The sequence below is a fragment of the Ictidomys tridecemlineatus genome, chromosome 12 (assembly GCF_052094955.1).
Source record: "Ictidomys tridecemlineatus isolate mIctTri1 chromosome 12, mIctTri1.hap1, whole genome shotgun sequence".
NCBI classification, from domain to species: Eukaryota; Metazoa; Chordata; class Mammalia; order Rodentia; family Sciuridae; genus Ictidomys; species Ictidomys tridecemlineatus.
This window is the reverse complement of record NC_135488.1, coordinates 89,802,249-89,827,215: the sequence shown is the minus strand read 5'-3', so window position 1 is coordinate 89,827,215 and position 24,967 is coordinate 89,802,249. Positions and strand designations below refer to the sequence as shown.

The 24,967-nt window shown below is 39.2% G+C and overlaps 1 protein-coding gene across 10 annotated transcripts in view; it reads right to left on the bottom strand.

Annotated features, from left to right (window-relative positions):
• The window catches only part of Slc8a1 (solute carrier family 8 member A1), a 360,712-nt gene that overhangs the window by 24,342 nt on the left and 311,403 nt on the right, over nucleotides 1-24,967 (bottom strand). For all 10 annotated transcript variants that reach the window (XM_021725870.3, XM_078029305.1, XM_078029306.1 and 7 more), the window contains 2 exons: nucleotides 22,130-22,229; nucleotides 2,558-2,833 (listed from right to left, as the gene is read on the bottom strand). In XM_021725870.3, the coding sequence (XP_021581545.1) occupies nucleotides 2,558-2,833; nucleotides 22,130-22,229 (376 nt within the window). The remainder of the gene's footprint in view (nucleotides 1-2,557; nucleotides 2,834-22,129; nucleotides 22,230-24,967) is intronic.

The window sequence follows — 24,967 nt, the reverse complement described above, 5'->3', positions numbered from 1 at the left end:
CATTTATGGCAGTGTAGAGAAGTCATTTCAACAACTAATTATTCTGTGGTATTCTCCCCAAATAGAGTTTCTTCCCTTCTGATGTCTCTACTTGGGTTCTGCATTGGCTTTTAGTGGCAGAACAGGTGACTCCTCTACACATTAAGCTCTGCTCTAATCTCACATTTCATGTTACAGCAAAAATGTGAATTTAACATGCAGCTGCCATATTTTTCTGGAGACTTTTTGGAAAATTGGCATATAGAAAAAGGAATCAGTTTTGAGGTGTTGGATATGAGGAATTGGTGAATTACAAGACACATTAGGAACAAAGATTTGATGTAGGAAAAGCATTTTTATCCTTTTTAAAAGAAATGCATTTGGTAGAATGAACTGCTGCTGCCTTTTCAGAAAAAAAAAAAAAACAAACACTGATTTTGGACAATTGTCACAAGAGACCTAATTCTGTCTTTGTTATCCCAATTTCCACATATACTCCTCCAGCATTATAAACCCAGGCCATCGGTGTTTGCTACCTTGGGCACCATTTGATGCAGTGACTTAAGTCCTAGGAAAAGTAGACCCCCAAACATATTTCCTTATACTAACCCCAGAAGCAATGGCAACCGTGATGTTTAGCTTCTTTAGTTGAATATATTCTCTAAATATAACAATATAAGATTGTTAATATTTTAAGATTTTCTCCTGCTTGGTTAACTTATGGTAAGTTTTGGAGAAATATTCAAAGTACACATCAGATGCACAACTGTTTGAGCATAACTGAGATTGAAAAAGTCTGCCCTCCTGCAAGGATCAAGAGTCGTCTAGGAGTTGGGTGCAGTGGCTGAGGTGGGAGGATGGAGAGTTCAAAGCCAGCCTCAGAAAAAGTGAGGTAGGTGCCCTGCTCACTAAAGGAGGAGTGAGAATTCTTTCTAAATCCTTTGCCTCATCCATTAATTGGGCTGGACACCAAAACTATGTGGGTCCTTTTAATCAGGACCCCCTAAGTGGTCAGGCTGTTGGAAAATACTACCATATATTGTGTCTGACCAGTGTTAAGTCTGAAGACTTCCATGGTTACTCAGAGTTATTCAAGGTAACTATGGATTTATACTGGTCAGATCATCTTAAATTATTCAACATAAACAACGATCTTAAGAGCCACAATTATATTGAATTATTTATGAGAATTCTATTGATGCTTGACTAGATGGAAAATTTATATCCTAATATTTTCTCCAATCTTACCACAATTCTGAATGGTAAGTATGGTTGTCCCTATTTTACAGGTGCAGAAACTGAAGCTCAGAGAAGTTAAGTCACTTTTCCATAGTAACTGAGATGATAAATATCCATGGAGAACTGCAACTGGTGAATTCCAATGAAATACAGTCATACACCATAAAATGACATTTGGGTCAACGATGGAGCACATATACCAGGATACCTGACTGTACATGACATAAATTGTACTTGTTTTCATTCTAAATCCCCAAACCAAGATTGCCAACTATGACTAACTACTAGCAATCATAGAAACTTGATCAAGACTGTGATATTTGTGGAAAATAGAGTGATTGGCTTCATTAGCCGAGCTAGATTTTCTTCCTGTCTTGTCTTTTTCCAAGCCTACTCTAATTGTGCCCTTGGTGTGCTACTGGGCAGAGAATGTGTGCCTTATATGCTCAGAGTTAAGTCTTTATGTCTGTCAAGATGCAACTAATGCTAGGGAACAGGCCTAGAATTTCAATTACAATAAGCTGTGATATACCACAGAGTCATTGGTGAGTTTAAAATACATATTTCTGGACTTTACCCCTAAACCTTCCATTGATCAATCATGGATCTCCAACTAATGCATTTTTCAACAAGTTCCCAGGTAATTCTGAGGCTCATCAAAATTTTAAAAAATAGTGCTATTAATATTTGGTATGATGATGCTGTACTCAGAATTCTGAGTCAACATAATGAGCTATAGTTGTAGCTTGGAAGAGAAATTCAATTTATAAGGGATGCATGAAGGCTGTCTTCAAAATGTGCACTTGGTCTGCTCACTTTTGTCAAAAATACTTCTCTCTATCCTGATCAATGTCTATTTCCTATTTACTCCCACTAATACTTAGATCAAAAGAATAGTTTATCAAGTATCTATTAAGTATCTTAGTTACCTAAACCTACAGTTTCATGGAAATAATCTAAACCTTTTTCAATATAAAAGACAGATATTTTGTTCTCGAAGATGATTTGGTATTTTGTTTTGTGCTTTTGAAAGCATTCACTCTAAAGGGAAGCTGATCTGAACATCTATCCATTAAACTGATGGGCTCTCCCTATGCAGGCGGTGGAGGCCCTTTGGGAATGCATGCCTGTCAGCACAATGACACTGACCAGCTTTATAACCTTGAGAAGGGCCATTATTTGACAGCACATTATTTGGCAACAGACTTACTTATCTCTGGTCTCTCATCCTTCACAGGCCCGATTCATTATCACAGTCCTTGAAATTGTAGGAAAGAAGGGATCAAGAAGGCAAATGAGCTTCCGCTTTGGGGGGAATTAGATAGAAGGCATTCTGTACCTGGCACTGAAGTTCCAAGTGCAACAAACACGACGGCGGTCACGGAATCTTTCAGGCCAATGGTGCAACCAAAGTGGGAAGCCAGATCTCCAATGAAAGCTGTCAGTAGGCCAATCATGAGAATGGAGACAATGAAGCATGCCCAGCCATTCCAGTATTCCGTAGGAGGGACGAAGGCAAACAGGACCTTCCAGAACACAGTCAGAAAGTGCATCACGTAATCAAAACAGGAGGGCAGCTTCTCCTCCCCACATTCATCGTCGTCATCATCTTCCCCTGGAGAGAAAGGAATGAAGCACATTTCATTATGACCCAGGTCTCCCTTCTTCCTCACCTGTCATCCCTCCCCTCCAAGGGATAACTGACCATCAGAGTTGGGTGAGGCTTAGGGTTTTCTAAGGGACGATGAACCATTAATTATCAAGGTATTCAAATGCCTCCTTATTGTGCTGGTTGGTCAACGGCAAAAACTTACCCCCATCTGGGTCTGCTTATGTGCAATTAGTATACGCTTTCCACACTCCTATCACTTCCTGTGGGGGTTTGTCATGTCAGAGAAATAAAAAAGAATTTCTTCCCCCAGAGTTGCCTCTTCTGAAGACAGTTATTGTGGTCAGAGTCTACAAGGGTCTTTTCTCCTACTCCAAATCAATGATTATATAATTACCAGCAGGATAATATCCATACAAGGCCTCAACCCACAATGGTGGCCCTTGTGTATCACTCCAGCTTCATTTCCTATGACTACCTCAAAATCAATCTTTATCATGAATAAATGGAATTATTTGCATCGTTTTCAAACCGTATGCACTTTCTCCCTCTTTCACCCTTTAGAACTAAGTGTGTTCAGTCCCTCCTTCCTTCTCCTTCCCTAAGCTAGCTGCATCAGAAGCCCTTGGGTGCTTATTAGAAATGACAGTCCTCAGCCCCACTGAATCAGAAACTTGGGGGAGTGTGTAATAAGAAATCTAGCCTTGAATAAGCCCTCCACATGATTCTGATATGTTCTGCAGTTTGACAACTGATGTTTTCTCTAAATTGTACCCATTTACTTTCCCCTCTTCTCCAGTTGACTGTGAACTCTTCATTTATCTTTGTGCTTCTAGTGTTTGGTACCATCTCCCTCAGGGAGCTAAATGACTCTTAAATGAAAGAATGCATTCATGAATTTCTACCAATTTTATGTCAGTATATAATTCCAAAATATACACACACAGATCATAATTCCTAATTGATTCATATTTGAAATGCACAAGAAAATAGAAAATTAATAATAATATTTTCAAATGGAGATTTCATTGATAATGTGAAAATAATCCCCATTCATGTAATTTATAATTAGGATATTGAATTTCAACTTTTCTGGAAGTGGTAGGAGATATATAGATTCACATATTTTGTGGCCATTTTGAAAACAACTTCTTGAAGACTTTGTTCACCTGCTCCAATTTTATCACGAGGGATCTACTTTTTACTTCCCCCAACTAAGCAGCTGGCAGTAGGTGGGGCTGTCAACTTTCCAGTTGTCTATATGACCAGAGATTGCCAGCATGGAGCAAATGTGCACTTCGTGAGACACCCCATGGTGAGGCCATCTGGTGCAAATCACGAGTGGGTAAACCCTCTGAAAACGAGGAAGCTTCAAGTAAAGAGTACTTCTCACAAAACATGAAAAGAGGAAAGTCTGGGTCTGTCACTTGTCACCTTACAGGAAGAGAGAAGTAGCAATGGCCTGCTCTTCCAGGAGCATGTGGTCTGACCTATTATGTAAAACTTGGGGATCTGTCTCCTCCAGCAGATGAGCAGGACAGCCTTTGGGATCTGATTAGGTACAGAACTTGAGTGAACTTTGCTGACTGATATGTATGGGGGTGTAAAAAGCACCAATGTCCTCCTCCTCCAAGGACTCAGGCTCCATGGTTATTACACATTTCTAAGAAGCTTGCCTAAAAGCACAAGGTGCTTCTTAATAAACGCACCTGATATGGGCTGCATTGTCTCCCCCAAATTCATATGTTGACACCAATGTCCACCCCAATGCTTAGAATATGGCCTTATTTAAAAACAGGGCTTTTAAAGAGGTAATTAAGTTACAAAGAGGCCCTCCAGGTGGGCCCTAATCCATTCTGATTGGTGTCCCTAATAAGAAGAGGAAATTGAAACACACAGATGCACCAGGATGTGTGTGCACAGAGGAAAGACCATGCAGCAAAATATAGAATTTGCAAGCCACGAAGAAGTGGTGTCTGGAGGAACCCAGCCTGCTGACACCTTGATCTTGGACTTCCAGCCTTCTGAACTCTGAGAAAACAAATTCCTGCTGTTTACACCGCCTAGCCTATGGCAGCCCTGGCAAACCAATGCAGCAGGCCTTTGGGAGCCTCTTATATTATGGCATTTAAATGTAGTACATACATATCACACCATCACACTCACACCCTAGACATGTACCATTATGAAACATCAATTAAAAAAATGAAAAGTAAAACAATTAGTGTTCCTATTACCCAGTCTTTCAATCTTTTCCCGTGTCTTTATACATTTCTTCTTTTTAATGTTTTTTTTTCCTTTCTCTTTCCTTCCCACTCCCTTTTATCCTACACTTTGGCTCTAAGTAAAACACAGCATCAGGGCTGCCTCTCCTTTCTCTACCTCTTCTCCTCCCCCCCCCACCATCCATTCTAAAACGGAACACATGTATGCTGGGGGATTCAGAAAGATCACTAGAATTTCTAGTTATATTTACTTTGTATCCAATCTTTTAAAATTTCTCTATTTGTGGCCATTTTATAATTTCTAGGGCAAATGATTAAAGTGCTTGGAAAATATTGAATTGTTATCCAACATTCATAGAAACATGCTATTCTGCCTCTGACTCTGCAAAATTACTTAATTTTTAGGTGACTAAGTCTTATATTTTGAAGATGAACAAGAAAATAAACAAGCTTTTCAGAAGAAATGACACTTAGAAATCAAGAGTAGATAATATATTTGTTTTCAAGATGGCAATAATAACACCTTTCCTGTGAGGGAGGTGCAGGGGAATAATTAGATCATCTCTGCAAAGTGTCTGAGGATGTTTCAAGGTGATGATTATCCTGGTAGTTATCATTATTTTCCTCCACTTAGGATTGCCACTATTTTTCCCATCATTATTTAATTGCTTAGTCAACATGCTGGGTCCTAAGGTTACATTTTAGCTTTTTTTAAAAACAAAAATTAAATATTACCCTTGAAAATTAACTTCATGATCTATTAATGTCAAAGTGGTGGATATGAAAGCAAGAGAGAGAAGGGTGTGTGGGGGACTGGGGAGATCCTTCTGTAGGACTCCAGCATTAGAAGAAATCTTAAATGCTGGCCTGGGAGGTTCATTTATTTTCCAGCATTTGAAAGTAGAAGTAACTTTCCAGCCTTTTTGCTGGAATTTCACTGACTTTATAAATTTTATCTTCAACTGAGAAGTCATTTAAATATTAAAAATGACCACTGACTGCCATGCATAATGCATGACTGCCCTATCTTGGGGAAAGACACATAAATATTATGAGCATCCATCACCACTTGGACTGTATTTAAAAGCCTGTTTCCTGCAAAGAGCAGTGGAACATAAAAAATAAAAACAAAATAAACAACAACAGCAAAACAACAACAACAAAAACCCAAGCCCTGGGAGCAACTTTTTTTGAAAGCAAAAATGATAGCAATCTGCCAGCTCTGCGTGCTTACTAGCACAGGGTTACTGGAAGCTACATAATTCTTTCAAGGCCTTCCTCTCTGTGAGGCAAAGAAACAGGTTGGTGAGTGTGCTTTTACAGGATCCCAAGTAAACCCCCTCTTATCTCAGAATCTTTTTTTTCCAGCTCTATGGGTTCCATTAATGGAAAGACAAACAAGCTGTATTCAAGTAATCTCTCCCATGGCCTTTTAAAGAGCTTCCTTGATATATGTTGGGCTTCCTGGATATCATTACAAAAAAAGTAGCCAAATCATTAAAAGTGCAGATAGTGGAGATGGTGTCACTTCAATTACTGATGTGATAGTACTATAGGCCCTGTCCAGCTCTGGAGCAGGGGGGTGAGAGCATCATCATGTAACATCTCATGAAAGGCACCCCCTGGGCTTGGTACCCACAGGTAACCTTCTAAAATAAACAGGTGCTTCTTGATATCCTTCCCTAGATGCTCACAGTTTGGCCCTGGGGAGATATTTGAAAAGCAGAAAAAGAAACTGCCAAGGTATGGTGGACACTTGGGTCAGAAACTTTAAAATTCCACTTCTGGTTCTTGTAGCTTATTGGGGGCAAGACACAAACTTCCTGAGCTTCCGTTTCTTGTCTGTCAAATAAATGTCCAAACTCACACAACATAGAGCTATTTCGAGGACCAGAGGAGGAAATGTCCAAGTCCTTTGTAAAACTGAAAGTCTCTTTACAGATAGATGTGTCATATTCCATTATTGTTACTTGTTGGAGGAAAGGCAGTAAATCAATATGACTCGTGTATCCTGATTTCATTGGGTCTATATTTCTGTTTGAGTAAGTCATTATCATTACAGTTCCCTGAGCTGCTTAAATTTAGGAAAAGAAAAGAAGGAAGCAACAGAAAGAGGGAACATAGTGGAGCGTCCACTATGTGACAGGCACTGAGTGAGATTCTTTCACATACCCGATTCTATTTCATTTGTACAATAATCTTGTAAGGTAGGCATAAATCCTGTTGTACATAGAAGAACTTGAATTTATAGAATTTAAGTGACTTTTGTATTGTTTTGTTTGTTTGGTACCAAGGATTGAATTCAGCTGTGCTTAACCACTGAGCCACATCCCCAGGCAATTTTTAAATTTTTTATTTTGAGACAGGTTCTCCCTAATTAGCTTAGGGCCTAAATTGCTGGGGCCCTTTAACTTGTGATCTTCCTGCCTGTCAGTCTCCTGAGCCTTTGGGATTACAGGTGTGCACCACCGTGAGGAGCTTCAGTGACTTTTTAACATGACCACTCAGTCAGTTCCTCTACATGTGATGCCTTCTGGAAGCAAGTTGAAGAAAATAGCATCTATCACATACTGATTTAATTCTTCTAATCTCTGTTACTATATAGATACTATACTGCCTTTTTGGAATGTGAAAATATTGATGCACTCATCAGTAATATTTTTATTCTAATATTTTCTAGACATAATCATGATTACTACTTTTGCAGAGTCAAATATAAGCTCTTCTATGAGCCTTTGAGGACCAAGGAAACAGGAAACCAAGACAAGTAGAAAGGATGGCATCATGGTTGAGACCATTTAGAATCTCTTCTTATTTCCATTTCTAGTTGCTGAAGGTCAATCACCTGGTTCAGAATCAAATATCCTGAATTGCACCTGGCTGATCACTACAGAATTTGGGAAGCTGGCCTAAATCATCATGAGTCTGTAATGTAAAGCAGTTTGAGACACATATGCCACTGTTAATCTGGGGAAGCATTGGACTTTAAATCCCTTCTAGGTATTCAATAGGCTTTCTCCTTCCTCCCTATCACTTTTTGTTTTTGCAACTTGATATCCAGTAATTACGAATCAAATTTTACCCTCCTGTTCCATATTTCATATCTCTTCACTTCAAAGGTTCTCACAAAATCATAAAATGTAAAAGATGAAACAAAGAAGTATTAGCAATTAGTTAATTTTCCCCTTGTCATTTTAGGAGAAAAAAATGAGAATTCTGATTCAATTGATGAATTTTTATTCCCACACTTTCTTGTATCTGTGTATATCTGGGTGTATGTTTAGAACACATAGGGTTTGAATTAAGAACAATGATTGTCTTGCTCACACGGTGAACTATTTGAGTAAGTTATTATCACTACAATTTCCCTGAGCCACTTTAATTTTTTTCTTTTCTTTCCCTTTACCCCTTGAGACGTTTGCAGGTTATTTCTCATGATAAAACAATTATCATCTCTCCCTAACCATAGTGGTTTGTATATGCCACCAAATTCAGTTATTCGTTCCCAAATAAGAATTCGCCTCTTGTTCTGGGTTTTGAAGAAGTGCAATAAGCTTTTCTCTATAACCTGACCAATGGAAGTACTTATAGGTTCTTTGAGGCAAATGATGTCAATAATCTTCCTCTTATGTGCACATAGAAAGATACTTCCTTATCAGAGGTATCTTGAACACGCAATTTTTTATAGGCATCTGCTTCCTTCAACCGAGGCATTAAAGGTAGGTAAGAGAAAATAGCTGAACTTAGAGCTTTAGGCAGGTTTCAGAGCTTGACAATTTCATACCCTTGTTTAATGTGAAATTTTAAAAACTATCTCTGCCAACTATTTGGTTGCCAATGCCATACCTGTGAGTCTCAGCTATTATGGAATTTATGATCTCATCGTCCAGGTCCTAGTGGGTCTGTCCATTAGTTCAGGCTGCTTGGTCTCACTCATTTGTCCTAGTGTCATCTGCTAGGTCATGCAGAATAAATGCTGTCCTATCTCACATAACATTCTTTCAGGCATTTGAAACTGGACTTTCATAACAACTTCAGTCGTACCCTAAGTTTGTTTATCAGATTTTCCCTGCTCCTCTGAGTCCCCTCTAAGTGATCCACATCCTTACTTTTTTAAAACACCATGCTTGAAGCTGAACATAGCTCCACAAGGCACTTAATTCACCCACTATTGGGAAGGTCTTTTACCTTTCTCATCTTGAACTCACAGTGTACATAATGAGCTTCCCATAGCTACAGTACATGTCACTGATCTTACTTATACTTTATTTTTAATTTATTAAGCTAATTTTAATTTTCCATTTAATCATAAAATTCATATTAAATCCAGATTTCTTTTAAACAGCTGCTAAAGAAGACACTAGAAGATGGAAAGAATTCCCATGTTCATGGATAGGCAGAATCAATGTCGTTTAAATGACCATATTATTGAAAGTGATCTACAGATTCGATGCAATCTCTATCAAGATATCAATGACATTCTTCACAGAACTAGAAAAAAAGCCCTAAATTTCATATGAAATAATGAAAGTCCCAGAGCAACCAAATCAAGTCTAAGCAAAAAAAGCAATGCTAGAGGCTTCATGATCCCAATTTCAAATTCCTAGGGCTATAGTAACAAGGGCAACATAGTACAGGTATAGAATACAGACACATAGCTCATTGTTATAGAATGGAAGACACAGAGACAAACCCACACAGATGCAATCATTTGATCCTTTACAAGGGTGCCAAAAATATGTTGGAGAAAGTCAACTTTTTAACAAAATAGTGCTAGGAAAACTGCATATCCACATGTAGAAGAATGTTAGATTTCCATCTCTCACATTGCACAAAAGTCACCTAAAAATGGATCAAAGACCTATGGATTAGACTAGAAGCTTTGTAACTGCTAGAAGAAAATGTAGGGTCAACACTCTAATGTGTAGGCTTAGGCAAGGACTTCCTCAATAGGACCCTGAATGCTAAGGAAATAATACCAAGAGATAAAAAAAAATGGAATGGTACTAAATTAAAAGCTTCTGTACAACAAAGGAAATGAGAGTGTGAAGAGAGAATGGACATACTGGGAGAAAATATTGGTCAGCTACTTTTCCAACTAAGGATCACTTATACCTTTAATCAACAAGAGCTCACTGCTTCCAAGCCAGGGTAGGCCATGGATCCCATATCACACAATACTTTGACAGATTATTTTGGTACATGAATATACATATGTTTCATCTCTCTTGATCAGGTTCTTTAGGGGAAGAGATAACTTACTTTCAGTCCATGTAAAACTTCATTATTAAAAATAAAATCCTGTATATCATGACATTATACCAGCTTTTTCTAAGAAACTGCCTTCAAAATGTATTCAAATTATGAAAATTCCCTTGGTATGGTCAGTTGTTTGTCAGTTGTTCTTGAGGTAATGTAAGCCTTGTTGCTTGTCTATGGTTTCAATGCACTGGCTTCTTGAGATAAATGCCTGAGAGGAAGGATAATGTTGACAGTGTTACACCGAGAGGTCTTTCTTCACTACCTAGTGGAAATCAGAATTAGTGTGGGGATCTCACAGCCAGAATCTACTATTTCTGGAAACTTGCATGTACAGTAATATGCAGTTTACTCCTACAGACCCCATTGGTCTCCAGTTTTCATCCTATGATTTTTGATGAATGCACTATCAATATCATTGTGCACGAGGTATGAGTTCAAGATTGCTGCAGATTTGTAACCTGGACTACTGGCCTGTTTTTGAATCCAGAAGATACTATATAGACCCTGTTAATCATACTCATCACCTTTCTATGTCACAGAGAGCCATAGGCCATCCTGTTCCATGAGAGAAGTGCTAGTTCTTTGGAGATATGGATCAGGTGATAGGTGACAATATTAGAAATCAACCCAAGAAGGCAACTCACAGTGTATAACTCTAAATACTGTCTGAGAAAAATAAACCTCTGACTGAAATTTTCCATGAAGAACTGCATGCTTACCAGTTTGGGCCATTATGGTCCTTGTTAGAGTGGTTGACATAGTACAAGAAATATTTAATGTGACAGGAATATTTCTCAGCAAATGTAGCCTCTGTCAGAGTGAAAAACTGATCCTCTAAGGAGTTCTAGCTCCACTCAAATTTGATTATTACTAAAATGAATCTGTTTAAAGCTATAAATTAACTGATTTAGTCTCTCTTAAGAATTTGTCTATGTGAAAGGAGTGCTCCTATATTATTGGAGTTGAACATAATTAGTTATGTGTGTTTTCTCATGAAGCTTGAATTTCTGAAAAGAACTCTGTGTCACGGTAATAATCTTGACATTCAGTGTTCTCTAACCCTTTAGGAATGGTAGGACTGAGAGAAATCCAGCATTCTACAACACAGAGATATTTCCTGAAGACTTGAGCACCTGAGAAAGGTACTGTGACCCATAGTATCAATACACCCAGCCAATGTAGATGCCTCCTGCTAGTTTAGATGACTTAGTTACTTTGGGTAGTTGTGGGCACATCAGGTTCTAAGACTGATCTGAGGGCTCAGATAACACTTGGTAAATATCAGCAGCTGTGTCCAATCATCCTCCTGCAGCACAGGAAGCTAAGCCTTGGAGGAAATGTTTGGGCAGACATAACCTTGTAATTTGCAACAAATATATTAATGTTATAGCCTAGAAAATGTTAAAATTTATATCAAAGGTAGATGTGTACAAAAGTATGCTCCACATGCAGAGGAGCATAACAACAGCTCAGATTCCCTTAAGGTGCTGCTGTCATTAAGCTGTGACTTCAGATTCCCTTATTGAGCATTTCCTTTCTTGCATTTGAGTAAATACGTACATCCCACTTAATCTTCATCTTCCCAGGAATCTTGTGAAGTAGGTACTATTTTCTGCATTTTAGAGATGGAGAATCCAAGGCTCAGAGTGTCTTACTTATGAGATCTAACCCTCCACCACCTCACTACAATGGAGCCACCCATTATTTCCAAAGATTATACAATGAAAATTCATCCAATTAAATTTAAGCTCCTTCCTCACTGTTTTATGAAAAGCATCGCTGGGAAGTAACTATCCTTCTTAATTAGACTTCTATATATAATGTAATATGTAAAATATTGAATTGCTCTTTCAGAGAATGAATGGCTGGCTCTACTTTATCCTTCCTGTAGAGTCTCAGTTTCCTTCCATCTTTGGGCTAATCCTCCATTAGTGCTTTACATCAGCCCTGTTGGGAAGTGGGGTTGCCCTCAATTTGGTGGCAAACATTCTCTTCTCTGGGCAGCAAACAAGAATGACACAAGCCCTTCACTGGTGATGACTACCTTCCCTATGACAGTTCTCCTGAAGTGACTTTGTTCTGGGTGTGGGGTTTGTGAGTTGATTTGCTGCTAAAGTGACAACACAAGTTAAGTATCTAAGATTCCAATCATGTCCGTGGTTTGCACAATGCAAAGTGATTACAATTGTTCAGGGCAACCCTCTTATGCTTGCTCTAGCTTCCTGCTCTCTCTCGTGGTTTTCAATGAGATCTCAGTAAACAGGGCTCTCCACTGACAACAAGGAGGCTTGTGTAATTGACTAGTTCTGGGGAAACTCAAAGATTTTCTTTGTGCCTTGGTTTCTCCTTCTGGAAAACGGGCATAGTCAGAACTAATTTTCTCTTTCTTGTTGTTGAAAAGATAAATGAGATTTTCATTATAAGTTGTATGTTTATACATTGCAAACAGTTTGGGTGGGGAATGGGGGAAGGCTCATTCATGGAGTTCAGCTGGAGTTTCTCTTTCTCCAACTTTAGAGGGCAGGCTGACTAAGGGGAATGTTCACAGTGGTGTCTGTCCATCTGTTGTGGCTTTTTAATTCTCTCATGAATAATAAGCCTGCATCAGGCTGTTGTGATGCATTTCTTCAAAATAAACCATCTTAAAAATATCTCTGTTTATCCTCCTATCAATAAGTTTGTGGCCTGTTTTCTTTATTTGGTTAAGGCCTGGTGCAAATTCTATTAAGTCTGCAGTCCACAAATATTTCAGGCCACTGTTTTGAACCACAAGCCCAAGCCAAACTCCTAACCTGGATGTCTTGTGAATTGTCTAGGGGAACTGCATGATAAAAGCATGGCTTTCTGAGCACCATTCACTTCTTTGGTAATTATTTATTAACAATTTAGGTGTCAGGCACATGGCAGGCTTTGGACATGTAGACCAATAAGATCCTGGGTCTAACAGAACTTCCACTCTGGCAAGAGGAAACAGTAATCAAGTCAAACAAATGAATAAACATGGTAATTTCAGATAATGATACAGGCTTTGAAGAACAATGGAGTCAGGTAATGTAATAAAGAAGAACTGGGAAGTGGAGAAAACCCCTTTAGGTGGTACCCAGTGAGCTGTGTCCTTGGTGGGAGTAAAAGCCAGACATGGAGAGTATTCCACACAGAGGAAGCAACTGTGTAGAACAGAAATAAGCCTGTGGCTTTCAGGTATCAAACCCTGGATGGAAAGAGGACTGACCGTGGTTAGAACCCTAGAGTCAGGGTGTGAAGCCTGACTTCTGTTTCCCCATCTTGTAAATAGATCTTGAATGCCTACAGCACAGTTTTGTGTGAACACAGAACAATTCACCAGAGGTGAGACTTTTTGTTCAGTCCATGTGGTTAGGGTGCTGCCCAGGTAGCTTTCAGATTTTGCTTTGCCAACTCCTGAGGCCTCACAAGAAGCATCCAATTCATTAGGTAACATAAGGGGGCAGTCACAGAATGTGGGAGAGCTGAGGCACCCATTCCACAGCTCCACAAGACAATATGAGCTCTACCCTATGTGTAGCAAGATCCTTGGGTTCTGAAACAAACTCTTTGCGGTACTGGAGGGGATTCTTTCCCTCTCTGGTCTCAGGTTCTTATTTATTTAAAAAATGGGGGCAGGAGCAAATGGGAGATTAAAATAGTTCATCAATAAGCTCTAAAAGGACAGAAAACACAACACTCAGGCAGAAGACCAAACAAAGGCAAACAGGGGACATGCATGGGGCGGGCAGTGTGTGTGTGAACACTGATACAGGCCAGTGGACTTTCTTTGCAGGAGCTGGAATGACAAGGTCTTTATCAAGAGAACAGGCTGTGAACAGCAAGAATTAATGCTGCAAGGTACTCTTATGGGACTCCTCTCTGCCTAAGGGGTGTGTGTGTGTGTGTGGTTGGAGGGGAGGCTATGTTTATTCGTATTTCCACTTCTTTGGATTATTCTGAAATGTTCCCCCCACCGAAAAAACGGTGTACAAAGGCTCCTGCCTGGGGATAAAATGTTGCCCAGTGTCTAAAGCATTGATCGGAGAGCAACAACTGAAACTGTAATCACATGGAGCAGCTAATGCCAACAAAAGAGCGACTGGATCCACTGATGGTGCATTGTTTGCAGAGAGGAGCTGCTGCCTCTCCAGACAAAAGCCGCATTGGAGACATGACTTCGGGCTTACAGACCAGCCCTTCCATACAGTGTTCTCCTCAAGATTTTGGTAATAAGCAATTCAGGAAGAAAACAGCCCAACAAACCAATATTCTTTTCAGAAATATCAGCTAAAACATATCTAGGGGCAAGAAAATAATTGCTTTTTCTCTCGCCCTCCTGTCCTCCCACTCCTGTGTTGGGGCCTGCCTCTAAATCTAGGAGAAGTTCTCTGATTCAACATTTTATCCTACCAACACTGTCATTTTAAAATTGATGGACATCCTAGATTTGTTCTGCCTACCTACAAGTATGGTGCTAGAATATCTCCCATTATAGTTATCTCTCTGGAACTTACATTCTTCTTTTTTACTCATACTCTCTGCTTTTCCTCTTTCTCAGTTAGGATCACAATTATCAGCTATATAAAAGTAAAATTTCACAACAACACTACTAGAAAATGCCATTTTAAATATGTATTTGCATATTCAATTTGAACACACAAATGAATATATTTTATTTAGGTATACACACCTATGCATATCAGCATGTCAGGTGTAGATGCATTTTGAATATAAGATTGCATGCCTCAAAATCTTTTTGAAGCATGGCATATGTATGTGAGAGAGCAGGTATGTACTTGTCAGGTCGATGGAGGTGGCTGAGGAACAAAGCACCAAACAACCCACCACAGGAAAGAAACACCAATCAGGCGCTGACAGAACCACCTGTCAATGAGCGGGGTGTCCTGGCCAATCCTGGATCTTAGCCAGCTCTCTCCAACCAACCCAGTAGGACAATAGACTCTAAGAACCCGTTTTCCTGTCCCCAGCCCTCCCTTTCTGCCCTAAGCCCAATAAACATTCCAGTCCAGTGGACTCCTGGTGCTCTTCTCCTCAGACCCACCCTGTAGGTCTCTACTGGAAGCTCAATCTCAATAAAGCCTTGTTCAGCAGCTTTTTTAACTCTGCCTCCTTTTGGTTGCCGCTGCCTGACCTTACAGTATTTATATAGATTTTCCTTTCTAGATCAGACACAGCAGCATAATATATTGAAAACAGTCATTTCAGATGGCTTAAATGAGCTTTTGCTAAGTGTTTGTAATTATACAATTATATTTAACACACTCTAAGTCAGATATCCCATCTTAATTTGATATAGCAGTGCCATGCAAGTTTGACATTTTAATGCTGAAAATGAAGGGTCTTTTAGAGGACCCTTTTATATTTCTATGTCCTTCTTTTGATATGTCTGTGTCCCAAAGACAACTTACAAGGTTGTATATTTCAGTCCTCCCAATTAGCAGGTAAGCTCAGAGGACATGTCCAGAGCCACACAACTAGTTGGTGTGGCTCTTTGACAATTTAAATTCAAGTATCCAGAGAAGCCAAAGATTCTAATATATAAGTTTTGAAAATTAAGTGATTTATACAGACTCTTTCTCACACAAAGAATGTGAATTTTTAGCTGAGTGTTGAATGAAGGATTGGGAGCTAAGTTGGATGGCAGCAGTGTTGAACATCTTCTGTTTCTAAGGATTGCTATTCAACCTTTATACCTATTTATTTAAGCTCACCAGTGATTCTAAACCTGAAGAAACTTCCCTAGACAAGTAATCATACCATAGGGAAAGAACAAGAACTTGTAGAAGAATCTGGGCATCGATTCATCCCTGGTTCAGAAGACTTGACATAACTTCTAGCAGCAGATATATTTCCAAATTCACAAAGACATTTTGGAAGTCCCTTTGGTCTCCTCATGATGGGGTGAAACATGGACTTCCTAGGAAATTCAGCAACTGATTCTGCCTACTTTTGACAGGTGATTGTTCTTTCTTGTCTGTCTGTAACTCTGACTTAGCTTTAACACACATTTCTAAACTTGACTTCACCCATATGTATATGAGCCTTAAAAACTCATTAATTATATCCCCTTTAACCTGCATTAACTCATCTGACATATGCTCATTGGAGACCTGAAGATGAGGTTCACAAAGATGAGGTTTCATTTTCCAGTTCCCCTTCCTAGTTTTGTGAACCTAAACAAGTTGTATAGCCAATCGAGCCTAGGGATTATAATTGTAAAACTCAGGGTATAGCTATGAGAAACAGAAGCATGTACACAAAACCTTGACCTTGTAGTGGACAGCCAATAATGGGTAACATTATGTAAGCCATCATTTCAAACCTAGTCTTTGACAGACTCCTAAAGGCAGTTGTGCCTGCTTTTTCTCACGAAACAAACTCCTTTTAAAAGAACCTCAATCAGTTTATGATTTAGACCAAGGACAATTAAGAATTTTCATAGCCAATAAAAAAGAGGACAAAAAAGTAGTTTCCAGTCCCTTATAACCCTCTTTTTATCTGGCTGTCTTACAGACATGCTGATGTTATGTCAAATCTGACCTAGCAGGATTTTGTTTTTAACTGTGTAAATGGAATTTTTTTTTTAATCAGGTGACTCAGGGTTGATACATCAAGTAATGAGAATTTCTTCATAGTCATGTTCTAAAGCAGGAGATATTAGATCCTTGCTCAGACCAAACTGACAATCCCATGAAACTCATTTGAGGGACGATTATTATTTAAGACTTGAAATAGATTGGTCTTCAGGCTGACAATTCTTTAAGTGAATTACTTTCCAGGGACACCAGTGAGTTGGCATTTTTTGATATTAAATAATTCACTTTAATTGAGAGAACTTCCTAGTCCACACAGCCTGCAGGGATGAAGGACTTTGACACACAGCATCCCCCAAACTTAGCAAGGCTTCCTGTGAGACCATGGCCTACATGGAAGGCTGAAGCTGTAGCATAGTGAGCGTGGTAGACCAGCTACCTGCACAGGCCTGGCCTCATGTTGAATGCCCTCCATTGTACTGTGGAAGATTCCACAGAATTTGTGAGTTCTAATTATTGAACAGGAAGAAAATTTTACTCTTTTGAATCATCATCATCATCATTTTTCTTGGAGGCTAAACTTTGTTCCCTCATCCCTTTCAATCTAGGAGAACGGATGTGGAGTGTATGTGTTACTGCTCTGAACATTTAATTTGGGCAAGGCCAAGTAGGTGGGCAGGGTGTGCAGTGGACCATAGGACCCAATGCCATCAGAGATGCTTCAGGGAAAGAGCCCCGAATTGCCATACTGGATGGTATCTTAGAGTGAACCTAGTCCAGCCTAGCCCATTATGTTGATGATAATCTAAAATTCAGCAAAATTAAATACGTGGCCAAAAGTTATGCCAAGAGACAGAACCGTGACTGCAAAGAGGTTTTTATTTTTTCTACTTTTAAGTGTTTTTATCTTTATGTCAGTTTCACAAAATCTATGTCAAAAGGAAAAGATTTTCAGAAAAATCTTTATTGCTAGGTGTTCAAAATTATTAAGTAAAGGAAAGCGTACTATACTGACTTTCTTTAAAAAACATGTCAGAAATTATGAGGCAAGAGAAGCTGTGGATGTAACTGGGAAAACAAACACTTCCCTTTATTCTCTATCGTCCTCCCCCAGGAACTGCAAAGGAGACTATAAGGAAATAATAAATATTAAGGAAAAAAAAACTTTATATTTCAAGCTACAGCTTAAATATCTAAAACAAAAAGATGCCATTTGAGATGCATGCACATGTCTCTGTGTCTGTGTGCATGTGTTTTGTGTATCTGTGTCTTCATGAGCCTGTGTATGTGTGTATCTCTATACTGTGTTTGTGTGCATTTGTATGTGGCCCTCTGTGTTTTCACATGTGTTTGCACAAATGCATGCATGTCTGTGTGTATACATATGTTCTACACCTTCGTGTGTTTTGGTATGTGTGCTCAGGCCCCAGGCACAACAAGCTAGTGCACTCTTCACACTGGACAGAGTTCTGGGTTGATTTTTCCCCCTGCACTGCCCCTTACCTGTTTTGCTTCTTGAGCAAGTTACATTGTTTTTCTGAATCTCAATATTCTTATTTACAAAATGGTACCCAGAGTACTCACCAGGAAACAAAAATAGGTCAACCATTATGTTTGTAGCCACTTGGCTCTTAGTAAGTTGAATTAACTACATTTTAAAAAATTTGGGTGTTATTTTATTGCATAATCTTTGATATTTGTTTGTCTCCCAACTATATATATGTTGATGATAAATCTAAAATTCAGAAAAACTAAATACGTGGCCAAAAGTCAAGATGGCCCTTGTGAAAGCTGACATTGTCTCAATGAGTATTATGGCAACTCTGTGAGTAACTGAGTGACGCATAATTATCTCCACTTTACATAAGAGGGAACTGAGACCTTGTGGGGAAATAATCTGCTCAGAGTCACCCCAGGAGGGATGGAACAAAGATCCCCATCTTTTTTTCCAAGACAGCCTGGCAACCACTCTTTCCTTCACCTTACCTTGACCCAAGGCTGTTGTGAAGAGTAACAACATGGTGGTGTGGAACTGGCATTGGCATCCTGGCTGTCTTTACCCAGCTAATGTTTGCCCTCTGCTCTGACAAACCTGTTTTGATTTGTGTTGCAGCTGGCACATGAATTCTTAAGGTCAACCCACCCATTCTGCCCTAGGGGAGATACAAGGAAGAAGAAGAAATTGGGAAAAACTCAAACTGAATGGGCAGTGAGTGTTAGCTTCATTAAAAAGTGCATGTGCTGACATATCCTAAAAGCACCTGGTTTTAGGGCTTGCCTTGCAAGTTTTTGACAGCCATTTAACTGCCACACACCACTGCTCCTGGTATTCAACCAGGAAGCAACAGAAGGAGAATTGCTGGGACATGACTGTTTAATCCTTTCCTAATCTCTGGAGTCTCATAAGTCCTTTAAGTCTTCAAATATTGAACTATAAGTACTTGGATCACAGAAACATTATGGTCATAGGAGGCCCAGGTACTGAGCTATGAAATTCAAGAAAAGCAGGGGAATAAAATTTCCAGGGGTTATCTTGAAAATAGTTTGAATATAGTTAGTGCGGAAGTGAAGCAAAACCCTACTTACGAAATTATTACTTTTGTTTAGCAAGATATACGGACTCAATTTTGCACAGAAAATTACTTAGGAAAAAACCTCTCAGTAGAGCCCTTCAAAGGCAATTTAATATTTTTAATAAGGCAAATCTTTCCGTTTCTCAACTATTTAGCCATGAAATCTTGAAAATCCAATGAAATTCTGTCATCAATAAATGGTGTTTTACAATTTTTTTGGGTCTGTTTAACAGCCTAAGAGTATTAGCATTCTTTAGACACTTCAATTTAATCCTAATGACAAACAATGAGCTTTTTTTTTTAACTGCCTTTCATGTAATTTAATCTAATTTAGTGCCTCTAAACTATGTGTCTGTTTTTCTGTTAGTTTCTGCCTCAAAATTGTAAATAAGGTCAATTTACCCAGCAACCTACAAATTTCCAAACAGTATGTCTTATCTCCAAGAAGTCATTTAGAAACATAAAACACAATATGTTGTATAACAAATAAGAAAGCCTGAGAGCTTCTGCATTTCATTTATTAACAGTCCTTTAAAAAGATTTGGTTAGGAGCTAGACCCACCATGGAATGATGACACCATGGCACCAGAAGAGGGGACAAAAGCCAATCCGTGTCACTAAGACAGAGGTGGTGAGCAATTTTCCTCACTTTGAAATTTCTCTCTGGGGTTCGAGCTCCCTTCCAAAGCCATGCCACATCTGCAAGACTCAGATGCTTCCCTCTTGGCAGTCAGGTTAATCACAACACCCACCTTGGGGCGTTTTGAGAAGATTGAATTCCACATACTATATGAAAGTGTTCACAAACCCAAATCCATCTCTTTCAAGGAATGAAGCATTAACATCTCCATAATTGTGTCTCTGTTCTGACCAGACGCAAATGCCCCAGTTTTGGCTTTGTTGGTGGCATAATCTCATTCACTGTTCAAAATCGCCCTTTCCCACTGCTGTGATTAGCTGTGGTTCCTGTGAGTTACAAAAATGTGTGATTGAACCAACAAAACAAAACCATTCCACTGCTATAAAAGCATATTGGTCCTGAAATTGATGGTATCAGCTTGGCCACGTATCTAAAGTATCTAAAACCGGAGCCCATGCACACACTTTCTGTCTTTGGCCTTAGGCTCTACGTTCTCCATGACAAGCTCACCAACCACTTTAACTTATTTGTCTTATTTGCCATCTGATTCATTTGAATGTAAGCTCCACTTGGCCAGGAATATTCCTGTTTCATTCACTGTTCACCAAGAGCAATGAATGACACATAGAAAAAAAAGAATGAATGAAGACCAGTACCTGGCTATTATACAAAATGCTCATGTATCTGCAGCCAAAGGAAACCCAGAAGCTGTTAGGAATAGTCCACTATAAGGCTTACACTGCCTTTAATGTTTCAATTCTAATATGTCAAAGCCTATAAAACAATTTGGCTATTTTTAATGTTTTCTTCTATTGATTTCATCAGCAGTTTTGCCTGTTCTCTCTGTGAAGAGGGAGGATAGCTCATGCTTCAGATGCTAATCTTAAATTTATAGAATGCTATAAGCTGTATAGAGGGAGTTTCCCACTCCTTCTAGTACAGCTTCAGTGGAAAGTCCAAATCCACTCTCCTAAGCAGTTATTTATCATTTAATGTTCATGCATTCCCATTGTATGCTCAATTGCAGGAAACCTCAGTGTGAGTACAAACAGCACTACTAACAAATGTGCATATAGTTCATTTTTTATCTTTTTATACCACCCTCTGTTGCCACAGTATTTGGGAGATCTGTCAAATTATCCTATGGCAGATTGGAGAGAGGAGGTTGTGCTACAAGTCAAGGCCCAACTGCTCGTGTCGCTATTTCCATTTTTACTGCTTGGGAATCACTATTTAGGAAACTCTAGCTATGTTCATCCACGGCAACAGTGGAAGATGAGTCTGTGGGGATCTTGAAAGAAAGAACCAGTGAAGGAACTGAAAAGCAAGGAAAAAACAATCCCAGGGTAGTGCTGCTTTCATGATTTTTTTCAAGAGGGAGTTGCCTCTCTATTTATATAGTCACCCAGAGAGTGAACACGATTTGACAATACAGGAAGAAGACACTTCTTTTTGTATGTCATTTCCCCCGGTCTCTGACTCCTAGAGTTTGAAAAACATTTCATTTTTTTTTTGCAGGATTTTCCTAATAAAACTCTGCACTTTGCTTGTACAGAAAGAAACAGAATGTGTTTTTATTTGCACTTTTGGAGCCAGTGTAAAAAGCTTATTTGTTAAGTGTTGTGGAAGAGATTGTAAAATGATGCAGATGGTAGTGGTAAGAGTGTCTTAATATCTTTTCCTTCTATAATTTTACTTTTTTTCCTGACCTTCACTTGTTCACTTTGTGCTGCTTGGAATTTTCCAGAGATAGCTCTGTGATTGGCTATCAGTGAATCAGAGACACAAAAGGCTTTACACATAGATTGTCTATTTCCAGGGAGAATGATTCAGGGTAGATGGAGAAGAGTGGCATGTCCAAACCTATTTGCTTCACCTAGATAGTCTAATTTCATGTACAAAAGATGCATACATGCAAAAAATACATTTGTTTCTCTTGATCCTACCACCTTTGGTGCTTTGCCATAGACTAAATGGCATACTAGAAAAACTCTGTTCAGGTTGGCCATTTTAACTTACAATTTGCAGAGAAAGGCACTCACCAGCACTGACAGTGATGGCTTCGATGAACTGTTCTCTCCAGCTGTTTGTCCCCACCACCAGGGCCAGATTTGTCTTCTTAATGAGTTTGTCCACAGTACTCTAGAAAGGTGGAAAGAAATAATATAATAACTGCTGGGCTTGTTAGGACCTGAGGAAATCTACGACCTTGTTGGAAACCTCAGAGTTATGTAAAGGGTAGCAGATGTTAGGCTCAGAACAACAGTATTGATATCAAATACTTTTCTTTTCAAACACTTTTATGATTATGCAAACAAGCATGGTCTTTTCTTGGAAACATTCTGAAATGGAAACTTCTTTGCAGCACACACAAGCCTCCGTCACTGACTCATGGCCAATGAAAAACAACCTCAGTGTTTAGAATAGTAGCTGTTGCAAAGGCCTATCCATTCCCCTTGAATGCTTAGTGAACTGGCTTCTCTGCTGGCTTTATCTGTAGGGGGTTGTCTGCAACTAAATTAATATAGGCTTTGCTCAGCATTATATATATATATGGAATTGATTGACAGATTCTGAAACCAAAGACTTAATCTTGTTCTTTTGTTTACCAGTGAAATGCAGCCAGGTAACAGAGTCTCAGGTTGCTTGCTGCATTGTCATTAATAAATAGATTTCTTTTTTTTGGCTATTAGTTTGGTCAGCCTTGTGGCTAATAGAGAATTCCACTCTCACTCCATTCCTGTTACATAAGAAAAATAAGACAAGCAAAGATCCCTTCTTAAGAGTTAGGGCACATTGCTAATAACCCTGCAAAGAATTTCCCTGTTTTACTAGTGCTGTGCTACATGCCCTTTATTTTTCTTTAGAACTTTCAAAGTACTTAGTTTTGTACAATTAGTACTGTCTAGTTTTCTAAATTTAGTTATTGTAACAACAGGTTCAGCCAAGCGTTCACAAGAAAACTAAGCAGATGCACTCAAAGCGCTACCACAGATCATGGCAACTACAGGAAAAGGGGCATTTCCAAGACATTGAGGCTGCTCTTCTCAGAGAATCTACCACATTGACTAGTCTACCAAGCATCCACACTTACTGTCAGAGCATCCTCGAATTTCCACTAATTGCAAGGAGGCAGAAAACATGTATTATTTGTCTTAGGTCAAAATCTGTACATGGTCAATACAATGTACCTGAATTAATTATGGTTGGAGATAGAACATATTATCAGCTAACTGGGAGTGAAGAAAATGTGATCTGAAGGACCTGATGGGAGGCCAAAGCCAATTTATATATCAAGCATGTTAATCCAAGGAAAGTCATTGGAATTGACTTGAAGCATTGAGAATATAATAAACATGAAAGGGCCCATCTCCAGCTGGCTCACTCTGTATTTGTAAAGTTATTCTTGGCTAGATTGGATGTCCTTAGGGTGTTGACCTTTCAGCTTCTAGCCTTATGTCTAGAACTGCTGGTGCCCCGATAACAGCTGTAATAGTCAGTGCTCTTGGGTACAATAACTTGGAGCACATGACAAGTGTCTGTCTTTTCTCTCTCAACTCAACCACATCTCATCAAGCACTGAGAGAATCTTGGTAGATGCCAATTCCCAGTGCTGGATAGAATGAAGCAAGAAATAACCTTGATTTTTCCTACATGTAATAGAAACATGGGAAGCTCTCTCCAAAGCAGCCCTTTGTGCTAAAACTAAAGGGGAGAAACCCATCACCTGGGAGATAAACAATTGAACAGATAAACTGCTCTGATGTTGGACACAGACTTCCTCACAAAAATACCTGCCAAAGAATAAATGTTTAAGATAAACCAATCTTAACATTGCTGTCCATTTTTACCTGGGGAGTTCCTAAATGCCAGGGATAAGCTCTTTACTGCACTAGACTTTTGAGAGATGGTGAAAACCTCGCCCTCACCAATGGGTGTCAGTAAAGTCATGCTCTTAGTTACAAAATAGTAGTAAGAACTCAGTGGGCAAAGCACAGGGGATACTGTGAAATGTCACTCAGACTTGGAGTTCTAATGCAGTTCTGGGAATCTCAAACATGTTTTTTGGCTATGATATGGGAAACTAAATTCTTGAATAAATAATATAATATCAAAATTGATACCTGAGGGTGCTTCAGAAACATGCCCCCAAGGTGCCTTTTAGATGTCAATGGTAACTGTATTGATGAATTTGGAGAAAATGAGAGGAAATAGTGTGTTGAAGATATTCTAAGAGGATAAGTACACCAAAGAACCAGACTTATGTAAAGAGGTTGAGGGTACTTTCCAATGCTCAGATTGTTGGAGTAGTGACCAGAGAGGGATTTGGACCCAAGAAAACTTTGCTTCCTGGGAGACTCACCCAACCCAACACTTCCTAAGGGAAGTCACTATGATTGCTCTTTCTGTCATGGGTACATGGAAGGGAACGGTTGGGTACTGTCCCATAAGGGAGAGAACATACAATTCCCCATGAAAAATTTGGCATGGATGGAGACAAATTTGCTCCAGAAATGCCAACCCATAGAATCTCTGCTGCAGCAAATAGAACCAGATGAAAAGAAGGTGCATGAGGAAGAACAAAGTTGAACACACCTAGACACAAGGTGCTGGGGATTGAACCCAAAACCTTGTGCATGGTAGGCCTGTGCTCTACCACTGAACTACACTTCCATCCCCTACAGGAAACTTGTGTATGTTCCACTCATGGATTTGCAATGAGCCAAGTTCCAGATCATATGTGATGGGCTCTGATGATCGCAGTCAAGTCTAGAAAGCATTGGCTCTAGAGTTTATTCCCTTTCTATGAAAATGAGTGAAAGGAAGTCCTAACAGATTATCACTGGCCTGAAGAAGAAAGTTTAATTGCTTTATTTTCT